Source organism: Perissodus microlepis, chromosome 4 (genome assembly GCF_051167445.1).
Source record: "Perissodus microlepis isolate ML-2025 ecotype Zambia chromosome 4, ASM5116744v1, whole genome shotgun sequence".
NCBI classification, from domain to species: Eukaryota; Metazoa; Chordata; class Actinopteri; order Cichliformes; family Cichlidae; genus Perissodus; species Perissodus microlepis.
In genome coordinates, this window is record NC_140464.1 from 19,275,953 (window position 1) to 19,287,865 (window position 11,913).

At 37.3% G+C, this 11,913-nt stretch overlaps 2 protein-coding genes across 4 annotated transcripts; one reads left to right on the forward strand and one right to left on the reverse strand.

The window, feature by feature from the left end:
* Positions 1–93: 93 nt before the first annotated feature.
* Positions 94–4,925, forward strand: cabp5b (calcium binding protein 5b). The gene is made up of 6 exons (XM_084926291.1): positions 94–226; positions 1,210–1,240; positions 1,328–1,471; positions 2,652–2,761; positions 2,916–3,063; positions 3,523–4,925. Exons 1-6 carry the CDS (start codon positions 176–178, stop codon positions 3,549–3,551), a joined length of 513 nt encoding a protein of 170 aa, XP_084782417.1. The 5' UTR covers positions 94–175; the 3' UTR covers positions 3,552–4,925.
* A 1,563-nt stretch (positions 4,926–6,488) lies between these two features.
* Positions 6,489–11,882, reverse strand: asphd1 (aspartate beta-hydroxylase domain containing 1). Of its 3 annotated transcripts, none has more exons than XM_084926295.1 (6): positions 11,795–11,882; positions 10,258–10,729; positions 9,918–10,124; positions 8,555–8,762; positions 7,793–7,906; positions 6,489–7,548 (listed from the first exon to the last, which is right to left on the reverse strand). In XM_084926295.1, the coding sequence occupies exons 2-6, from the start codon at positions 10,708–10,710 to the stop codon at positions 7,439–7,441; spliced, it is 1,092 nt and encodes a 363-aa protein (XP_084782421.1). In that variant the 5' UTR covers positions 10,711–10,729; positions 11,795–11,882; the 3' UTR covers positions 6,489–7,438. The 3 variants fall into 3 exon arrangements, with proteins under 3 accessions (XP_084782421.1, XP_084782422.1, XP_084782423.1); XM_084926296.1 differs by having other exon boundaries at positions 11,764–11,853; XM_084926297.1 differs by having other exon boundaries at positions 11,755–11,843.
* Positions 11,883–11,913: the final 31 nt, after the last annotated feature.

Consider the following 11,913-nt stretch of genomic DNA (forward strand, 5'->3'; position numbering starts at 1 on the left):
ATATGAGACATCCCTCGCCTCGTCTGGCGTATGTGGACCGCAGCTGATCTCAGTTCATACACACACACACACATACTCTCACTCGCTCACACTAAAAACAGAAGGAATTTATAGTTTTATAAGAAAGAAATTCACAAATACACATAGCTCGGGGATCTTGACTGAATCTGGCATCATGAGTCTTAAACAGCCCTGCATCTTTCTCAAAGGAGGCAAAAGGAGACATGTAAGTAAACATATGATTTCAGTTTGATCCTGTGACTTTATGGCTTTATCTTAAATTTCTAAATGGCAGATTAAAAGTAAGTCTATTTAAATTTCTCTTCTTTTTCTCTGTCAACAGAAATTCAGTATTTTTTTGGAATAGTTGTTTTGGTTCCTATGGTAATTCTTATATCGTAGAATTTTCAGCTAATGAGGAAACAGGCTTAAAGAACTAATTCTAAGGCTGATTTTTGCTTGGTTCCTCACCAGGATGCTTTTCTCTCATTTTCTTTGAATACATTTTCTAATTTCATAGTAATAAGACACTTTATACATAATTTTAACAAACATAGGTTAACCAAATTAAGGCTATGATCTACACAGGACATTCTGCACAGGAAATATGATCAGATAGATGCTGTAGCTAAAGAACATGTCATGCAAGGGTATATATGAACATAATAATACATGTTAAAACATGTACCATTCAGGAATAAAGATAGCAACTGTTAGAAGAATATCCCAGTATAATTACATAAACATACAATTTTACTCACACAATTGTATTAAAGATTTTCAAATTCAAAATAAAGTCAGTTAAAATGATCATGCCTGAGTGACATTGACTCCCTCTCACTTCTTAGCTTACAATATTTTATTGCAGTAATGTTTAAATAAGTTATACACACTTACATATCTTAAAGTCATTGAACAAAAGCAGTTTCAGCTAATGTGTTATGGGTGTGCTTATTACACAGGGAACATGATTATATATTTGTATGCAGAGCTTAAGGAGCCTTGCAGAAATACACAGCATGCATGACTGTTACTTTTAGAAAGAGTCGTTTGTCCCCAGGGATGAGAATGTGTTGCGTGATTTGGTAACATCTGTCCAAGAACAACAGATGAAGAGTGCTTCATTGAGGCCGATGTTTACCAAATAGGTCAAATTTGTGGCACTACTGAAGCATTACTAATATCATTTTCATTTAAACTGTTTTGCAGTCAAGAGTGCTTACACATGATGAGATAGAAGGTAATGTTACGCTTTCATATTTACTTTATAAAGGGTTGTATAATTCTTTACTTTTCTCACTTTTCCTCAAATTTGTATGCTCCACAGAGTTACGTGAAGCTTTTGTAGAGTTTGATAAGGACAAGGATGGTTTAATAAGCTGTAAAGACTTGGGGAACTTGATGAGGACCATGGGTTATATGCCAACTGAAATGGAGCTGATAGAACTGAGCCAAAACATCAACATGAACCGTGAGTAATGTGACAACAAAGTAAAACTAAAACCTGCAGTTTAACTGAAGAAAATCAAGTCTAACTATCACATTTTATGAAGAATAATACAGACAAATATAACAGTGACATTAAAAAATACCTTTTTTTTCTGTGACACACATTTGACATTTTTAAATAGGTAATAAGGTCCCATATTTGTTGATTATGTTTTTGTTTTTCGCTGTTATTTCTTTTATTATTTTTCTACAAACACAAATAGAAACATGGCATAATTTCTTCTTAAAGTTTCTGGAAACTTGACTTGAAAATGGTTCATTAAAGCTGACATTTCCTATTTCATATGGGTATAATAACATTAGTCATCATAATGCATTTTATGATCATTTGGCTCATTGTATGTCAGTGTGTGTACATATGGACATTTATGAAACCCATAGAAAAACTATTGTAAAGTATTTAATTCTAGTCCATCATCACAGGAAGACAAATGCCCTGCCAGGGCTCTAGACTAACTTTTTGCCATGGGCGTACCGGTACGCCTAACTTTTTAAAGTTAGCTTTAAAAAGCTTCTTTTGCTGCTGGCTCGGTGAATTTTGGTTGGAGAGAGACAAAACCTGCAGCTCAGAATCAGCGCAAAAAGACGTAAACACAGCGCGGACCGGACGCATCAGAATCACTAAGCTCCGACAGCGTGTCCGTCTACGGGCCGTCGGGTGAGAAAGCCGAGAAAGACAAAGTTAATTCTGATGCGTCGGTTCCGCTCCGTGTTTACGTCTTTGTGTGGAATCCGTGTACCTGCTCTCATTTGCTGTTTGGTTGTTGTTGAAATGGTTTTGTGAGCTTTGATCTGAGAATCTGGCGTTTCTGGCAAAACACAGTTATATTTAAAAGTCGATTCAGGATTTAATGAATTGATATCGCTTTATTCAAGCTACTCACCTCCCACTTCCACCTGCACTTTCAACTGGACCACGGCCAATCAGAGAGGTCCCGCCCCTTACTATCTCTGATTGGTTTAGTCCACGATAGGGGCAAAATGTGTGTCTGTTGTTGACCACAGGGAAGGTTGCAGATTTTTTTTTTTTTTTTTTTTTTGCTACCTGAACAGTTGGTCGCACAGGTGCAACCAAATATTTTTTTTTGGTCGCACTCTAGAGCCCTGCCTGCTTAAACTATGTTATCGAAATCTTATTGCAGTTGGGGGGCGGGTGGACTTTGAGGATTTTGTCGACCTAATGACCCCCAAGCTTCTGGATGAAACTGCAGGGATGATTGGTTTGAAGGAACTCAAAGACGCTTTCAAAGAGGTCAGCATACCTTTGACTCACTTTGTGGTCTTTGGCACCCCATGGTGGACAGTGCATGAACTTACCTTAAAAAACTTTGTTAGAGCATGAAACTCATGCAGCAGAACTCTAAAAGGTTTGCAATATTTGAATGGCTTCTTCCTCTTTTCTGCAGTTTGATTTAGATGGCGATGGTTCTATCACTTCTGATGAGATGAAACATGCTATGTTGAAGTTGTTGGGCAAACAAACCAGCAAAAATGAAATTGATGCAGTGGTCAAGGAGGCTGACAACAATGGTGATGGAACAGTTGACTTTGAGGGTAAGTTAAACAAACATAGACCACAAAAAAATGATTTCATTTTACAGCAACTTTTTATATTATTTTGTGTTGCCTCACATAATAATATTACTATTACTATAACTGTGAAACAGGAAACTTAAAGAAACATAAAGAAGTTGTGCATTCAGCTTAGTTTTAACTGATATAGTGCCAATTTATAACAACACTCACCTCAAGGAAAAGGAAATTAGTTTAACTTGTGCTTTTGTTGTTGTGACAAATACATATTCAAAATTTGTCTTCCCAATACTGTGACAGTCCTCGGTAGAAAAACTTATTACACACGTATTTACCGATATTTCAATCTTGCTGGCAAATCTATGTCATCAATAATGCTGCTGCAAGGCTGCAACATTTACATAGGAATGAATAAATATTTGTAGCTTCACAGAGCAAGAAGAACATAGCTTATTGAAACTATGTTTATTTTCTTTACAGAGTTTGTGAAAATGATGTCACAGAAATGAGAACAAAGGAATGAAGAAAGGAGCGGATGTATTTTTATTACGTTTTCTGTTATTGTTATTTTGTAATTTCTGGTAATGGGCTCCTGCATCACTGCTAGAATATGTGGCACTCATTATTTTTTTAAATCTTACTTATTAATTTATGGATTTGCTATTGTCAAAATTTGTTAGCTCTAGAAAGCCAGACCTGATTTTGTGTATTTGTCACTTGTCCCCTTCTTTCTTATTGCCCTGAATGTGTCCAAGTTAAAAATGACAGGTTGTATCTGTGTCATTGTTTGATTTTTAAAATTTATAAATAAATATAAAATATTAAAAATAGCAACTCTACAGTATATTAAGTTAATTTATGATCTGGACAGACTTGGTGGGCTGCAGTGCATACCGATATTTCATGCTGGATGTGATTTACATTGCATGAATTCCTTCCTGGACATTTTCACCTATATTAGTTCTGCATGTTTAGCTGAAATTCTTGTTTTTGGCTCAGAAAAAGGATTGCAATTTATGTCAAACTACAAAAGGTCATTGATTTGCAGTTTAACTTAGCAGTGGAGTTTACTGACATGCTAATTACTGTATTCCCTGAACAGATACATGCATTTCCCCACTTTTACTGCTAATCACCAGACAGGAGGTGTAGTCTAAGTGGTGCTGTGTTCTTGCCTTATTTGGATAAAACATCATAGATTAGGTTTCTTTATTGCTCTGTGACATGTGAGATAATTAAAACATATGTGATGATTGTGGTAGAGATGCACCATTGTAAAAAAAAAAATAGATATATATATTTTGTTTTTGTTTTTGTTTTTGTTTTTGTTTTTGTTTTTGTTTTGTTTTTGTTTTGTTTTTTTGCTTTGGCACCTTTAAATTAATATCTGAAAAAAAAATAGTTACAAAAATTAATAAGCATCATTTTCCATGACCAAATTAACATAATTAATACAATGTTTTGTATATGTGTAAAAAAAAAATGTGATATTTATTGAATGATGAGTATTATTTATACATGTTGTTGTAATGTTTTGCTCTTTGGTTGTGTCTCCACTGTCTGCTCTCATGAGCTCAGTCAGGCTCAGCTGTTTTGGGAAAAAGAAGAACAGGGCACAGATGTTACTCTGGGATGGGTGATATTTTCTTTACTGACAGTCACAGCTTGAAGTTATTTCCTCTGTGATCAGGACTATGATCAGCCTGTTATGGCAAATAGACAGTATTCTCAAAATTATTTTATTCCAGACTGCAGGTTGTGTAAAGGTTGAAGTTGTTGTATCCCATTTTTCTCTCTGCAGCGATGACTTGGGTAAAAATCATTCAGCATCTTTTCTCTTCAAAGTCAAGATTGCAAAATCTGTAATAAACCTCTGAAGGATGGCTGTTTCCATGGAATTTTATTTATTACTGGAAATTTTTCTCAACAATTGAACAGTTGAATACCAATGACTGATGTAATTTCCAAACAGCAGACTGCCAGTGATAGTAAGCAGAGATTTATTTTTCAACCACTTTCCATATTAGACATCTTTCACTTTTGAAAATCCCTCTATAGTTGCTAATTCTGTTGCATAACAAAAGAACAGCATGTGAGTTCTTGCATGTGACAAAGGCTTTTTTCATCTTTCAGACTTACATGTAATGGTTGAGTTTCTAAAGACTAATATCAAGGCTGGTAATGACAAATAATGTGTGTTATAGAACTTTGTTACATTTGCAGAAAAAAAACTACTTAATTATTCTTTCTGACTGGAGGACTAATAATATTGCAATATGCCATTAGTGGCATACAAATATCTCTACAATATAGGTTTAACTTTATTTTTAAATATTTACTAATAAAGTTTAATTAATATTATTATTTTTATTATTTTTTTTTTTTTACTTCATATCTCTTCATTTTGAAAAAAAATCTTCTTTTACTCGCTTTTAAATTGTTATACTATTTGCTAATGACTGTGAAAGCTTCATTATTTCTTCCCAGTAAATGTCCCCTGCTGAATGAATCATTCCCATACAACTGCATTTAAACAGTCTCGGGAATAATCTGTCTCTTTGGGATGGATTAGTTCAGTCAGTGTAATCCCCATCATGGGACCCTCACAGGAACAGATGGCAGATAAGACAAAATCGGCACACTAATTCTTATCTACCGACTAAAAAAAGGAAGCAAAAAAGGGCTAAATGACCTAAATGATTGGGAATGTGTTTCAGTATGATGATTGAATTAAAAGACACATTCATTAAAGTGTTTGTGTGATGTGTTTTAGACTGCATACCTTTTTTTAGACTATAAACTTACCCATGTCCCTAAATAATTATTTTCACCTAAATAATTAAGTTTTGAAATATATACACATAAGAATATTCAAATGTTCAATGCAGCAACTTATTGCATTTAGGCATGTAGAAACTGTCATGAAGAACTTACACCGTGGCCAGGTTGTTAGTGTCAAATGCGGTATTTCAGAAACTGCTGATCCACTGAGATTTTCCCACCTAAACATGTCTAAGGTTTGCAGACAATGGACCAAAAAAGAGAAAATATCCAGTGAGCGGCAGTTCTCCAGCTGAAAATGGCAGAGGTCACAAGAGAATGGTCAGACTCCTTAAAGGAAGACAACGGTGACTTAAATAACCACTTCTTATAGCCAAGGTATGCAAAAGAGCATCTCTGAATGCATAACATGGAATCGTAAAGCAACAGCTGCAGAAGACCACAGTAAGTCTTACTCCTGTCAGCTGAAAAAAGGGAACTGAGACTACATTGTGCAGGAAAAATGTTCCCTGATGAGTCTCAGTTTCCAGTGTGACATTAAGATAGTGGGTCAGAATTTTGTAAACAGCATAAAAGCATAGACGCATACTGCCATCTGTACATCCGTCCATCCAGATGATATTTGGGCCCCTTGGTACCGACTGATTATATATAGCAAGACAATAATGGTTTGATCATTTATTTGGTTTTTGATTTCCAAACAGCATTGACAAAAGCCTCATATAGGACTGTGCAAACGTTTGTGAGCCACACAACATCATCATCATCATTATTATTATTATTATTATTATTATTATTATTATTATTACAAAGAATAAACATGTTTATATTAAGTATTGAATTTTAAGCTTATTATAATTTTACAATTCTATTTTGTATTTTCTATTTTTTTACAATTCCTTATGTACTGAATTATCATGTGTGTTCTTATATGTTTCAATAAATCACTGCACCTTCGTCCCATTTTCCTAGTAAAATATAAAGAACTGACAGATGGATCAAGACTTTTGCACAGTACTATATGTTGTATAATATGTAAACCACTGCATGGCAATCAGTTATAAACAAAACTATAGGAAAGCACTTCTAGATAGAAATATACAAGCATACACAGAGGACTGTATGTAAGGAAAGAAAGAACCACAGTATATATTAGTCAAAATATTTTTGGCAATAGTTTTGGAAAATAAAAATCATTTTATATTACAATTGTAATATTTATCTTTTTTTTCACAGTTTTTCTGGTTGAATCATTCCCATAGCATATCTGCACATGCATCAACAGTTGAAAATAAACTCCAGTAGTTTTCACATGCATAAAGTTATGATGCCAGGTTGCTAACGCTGGATCTGCTCTTTGTGCTTTCAAGTGATGCTTAGTTTGTGGCCTAGCATCCAGCCTATAACAACAATGTAATGCATTCATGTGGTAAATCTCGGTGTAGACCCTAAATCCAACAGCACTTGAAAGCATGGCTAATGGCTTGTGTAATTCTTGGGGCAGATTCACACAGCGGTTAATTTACTGGAATGAGATGCATGTCCCAGGACTACCAGGTCTAATGTAAGGCATCTCTTCATGTTGTATACAAGTACACAGATAAACAAAAACATTTTAGAGGTCAGGGCTGAACATGAAGTCCAGGGCTTGTCTCTCTGCTGCAGCCACATTTGGATGCCAAAGGTCCACGCTCAAAATGACGCTGGGTCTAGAATCTGGAGGGCCTTTCAAAGGAGACAGAGATATAGTTTTAGCATTTAAAAAATGTAATAGCTGTTTATACTTATCTAAAACAATTCATGAAAATTGATCAGGAATCTTTTTTTTTTTTAATTACCCACCACATTTTACATCTTAACATTTGGTCATATGTTAATTAATAAATGCAATAAGCTAAAAAGTTTTCCCAAGATACCTGTTGTGATCACAAATTAATTCATTTGTCAAAGCCATTTGTGACTCACTGACCCTTGTGGGAGACAGTGTGAAGGAAGGAGTCATCAACCAGGAGGCAGTGTCCTTCTGACCAGCACTGAGGCTCCCCTCCCACCACCAGCTCGCACAGGGGTGGAGTCTGCAGACCTACAACAGCGACGTCTGTCTTTCAGCTTTGGTTTTAAAAACACAGCATTATGCTTTCCCCTTTACTTAAAAGGGCATGGCTTCCAACCCTGTTTTTATTTAAAGCAGCGAGGATTATAGCCAGATGGATCACATTACAAAAATGACGAGAGGGAACTGAACCTCAACCCTGACCAGAGAAGTATCACATTATGCAATGGTTTAGTATTTAATCTGTTTTTTCTTCTATTTCTCTATAGTGCAGCGAAGTCTGACAACAATTTATTATGTGCACCCAAACAGTTCCACCTTTAAATCTTAAATCCAATAATACTGCTTTGTTTTTGCTCGCACAGTGCATTATGCATAATGAACTAATAATTTACATAACTTGAGGTAGTTCCTGCATTACCCTGAAGTCAAGTCCTACAGGTGATAAACCAGTGTGCGTGTGTGTGTGTGTTTGTGTGTGTGTGTGTGTGTGTGTGTGTGTGTGTGTGTGTGTGTGTGTGTGTGTGTGTGTGTGTGTGTGTGTGTACTTTGATGTAAATATCATAAAAACAGGTCATTAGGTTGACGAGGATAAATCCATGTATTAGTGTAGTGTGGATAGTTACAACAGAATAAACAAATTCCATTATCCACAATAACTATAAGTCCATTACATACCAAGATGACAACGCAGGCGTGTATTAGTGGGTCCATATGTGCTTCCCAAAGTTGCTCCAGGGCCCAGCAGCCAAAATCCTGCTGATCCCAATGAGTTGCTGTTTATAAAAGTACGTAAAGACAGAAGTGTCCGGTAGGTGCAGGGACAGGCACGGCAGTTTCCTGCCACAGAGACACCAGCGCTGTACAAAGGAAACACAGCTTGGCCCTGAAAAAGATAAAAGTCCATGTTTAACATTTGATACAGATCTTTTTTTTTCTAACAGTTCCGATCACAAGCTTACATCCACTCATCGTGGGCATGAAGTCAGTAATTTGGGGATTTTAATGATTTCTTGGAACTGTTCTTTTTCCAGGGTGGGATGATTTTACAGCACACATCTTTAATTGCTTTAGAAAACAAGAACTGGGTCCACACATTTCAATTTACTTTGGATTTTATCTAATCCACACAAAAGTATGCATACGGGCTCAAATATATACAAGTACACACTTTAATATTTTAATAAGTGGTGCTGAAGCTTCTGTAATCCCCTTTAACATGACAAGGTCCAGGTCTATTAACTTCTCATTGGTGATAATAACCAGCTACAGCTTGACTGACCAATACTCAGAACAATAGTTATGCAGATGTGTCACCACTTTGCCAAGTAGACACAAACTGCCACCCTCAGATGAGATGAAGCCAGTTTTACATTGCCATGAACTGAGAGGGTGCCAAGCTAGAAAGAAGTCCCTGCTCCAAAATCAACACCTTTGAACTCGACTGAAATTTAGTCACAAAACTGGTTCCAAGCCAGAGAAAACTGTTTAAATTTACTCTACCAATTCTACCAAGACGAATAGACAAATATCTGGCCAGAATTTTGTCAGAAGCTTGTTAATGGCTATCAAAAGCACTGATGTGCAACTTGATTTAAACAAATTTCACTTTTACTCTGAGGCTGTCAGCATACTTTTTATGCTGTGGATTAGAGAAGATCCAAAATAAATTCAAACTTGTGCACCCAGTTCTTGTTTTTTTTAGTCATTAAACATGTGTGCTGTACAAACATGGCACCCTGGAAAAAGGACAGTTCAGATAAATCATTAAATGTCCCAAATTAACATGGCATTCATGTCTTTGATGAGAGTAAACTAGAGACCACAACTGTACATTATGAGCCAAAAAAAAGAAAAAAACAGTGAAAAAATAATGAATAATCAGAAAAATGCCATCATACTAAAATATATCTCAGGAAGTGTAGTAGATTTCCAGGACTTGCCAAGTTCTTTCCATGGTATTTTGAATGACAGATAATTATTTTTGGATGGTGCATTATATCACTTTCTCCCAGTTGGCCTGAAGGATTTTATTGCATACCTTTGGTCCTACACAGGTCCAGCCTAATTTTGAGTCAATGCCCTTCTGGTAAACAGCCTGGAATTCAGCCAAGATTGCAGGGTAGTTGGCTTCCAAGACTTCAATGTCATGTCGATGAGCGTCACGTGGGAAGAAAGGCACACTTGGAACATCTGGCAGAAAGAAGAGATGAGGCTTCTGTATAGCAGAGTGATCATTCAGTCTGACCTAAAGTGAGACAAATGAAAAAGCTGTGATTATTTCTTGGCAGAGTTTTCTTTTGGTTTTTTTGGCTTCAAGAATGCAGCTGTAAATCTTAAACCATTGTGGAACAACTCTTGCAGTCCACTTGGAAGCATACCTGCTCGCGGAGGCCCTTATGAATGCGGCCCATGCCCACCCAACTGTAGCGTTTGGCATACTGCTGCAGGGCTGTGTACAACTTCTTGGCTTCTGCAGATGCCTGGGCAGGGAACAAGGCATGACTCAGCACTGGGGTGAGGTAGCCCTGTCCCTGCTCATCGTCTTCCACTGTTTCCATGGAAATAAAGGGACTAATTTGATCGCTCCTGGACAGCTTGGATCGTGCACTGCACTTTGTTCCAATACAGCTACCGCTACGGGACATCATGGACCTCCTTGAGCTTGACTTGAGCTTTCCAGCATGCGCATGGCCTGGGATTGGCAGATCGGAGCCCATCCGATAACAGTGCCAAAGAAACAAAAGCAGTAGAGTCCACAGAAGGCCGCTCAGTGAGTGTACACCCAGCTCCATATACGGAGTCAAGGGAAGCGTGTTCATTGACCAGTGCATCCTTTAATTTTGGGAGACACTGAAATAATAAAATAGAAACAGACTGAGAGATAATACAGCATGTGTCATTTGGCAAAGTTCTATTGCTACTTTACTTCTTTTATGAATATAAGGAGTTTTACAGATGCCATCACACTTGCACTTTTTGCATGGTTATGTTTTTAATTAAAGTGGATTCGTGTATTTTTTTTTAATTTATGGAACAAAACAACAAGAAGATTTTTCCCACAGTTCTGTTTTGCTTGTTTTGCAAACAAAAGACCGTCCTTGCCCAACCTATTTTCTTTATCGTAATCCCCGTTCAGCGCCATGGGGATTGAGGTCGATGTCAGAGTGGACTTGAGAGTGGACATGTAGCTTTGGATCACTGGGTCACTTACCCACCCCCTTTTTTTTAAGTTGGAGGCTGACATGGTGTTACATAAGACCTGATCTGTGACCCAAACTAGCTGTGGATTTCACTGCAGGCTGTAGGCACTTTAAGGTCTTGTGACTACAAAGTTTAGCATATACTTTGAATTCACAGAACTTTTGAAACATTTTTATGTTATGTTTCAATATTTATCTATTAGTTAAAATATTAGTATTGCATGACTAGTGCAACTGTTGCACTTGGCTTTTGGGGTATATACGTGTGTGTGTGTGTGTGTGTGTGTGTGTGTGTGTGTGTGTGTGTGTGTGTGTGTGTGTGTGTCTTTAGAAGATTCAGTAAACAAAGTGTCGGGGTTTGGTCATATTTCTGCACATTCGTTTAGCCCTCACATGTAGTGGAAGCACCCCGTGCTGCAGCACAGACACACACCATAAATGTGTTTCATGATTTGTGGGTGATTATCTTGCGCATGCTTCAGCATACATTTTTGGGTTTTGGTTTTTTTGGTTTTTGGTTTTTTGCTCTGCACCAGCCCCCACAGCTCGGCTGGCTTGTTTACTGCCCGTGTTCCATGTTGGAGCAAACATCCACCCATTCCAAGAATCGGCGGCTGAAAATGTTCGCCATGCACACGGTACGACACATGCAGGCCTTTAAATGAATAAACATACACTATTTACCGTGCCGCTTTTCCCGTCCCTGTGAGATTACCTTGATAAAGGCTACAACGCAGCGCTGTGTCGGGACGCACTTCAGCACCGCGTCGGTGGACAGCTCCTCCACCGCTGACAGACAAAATGTGGTGAGGAGCTTCGCGGCGCTCTGCAGTT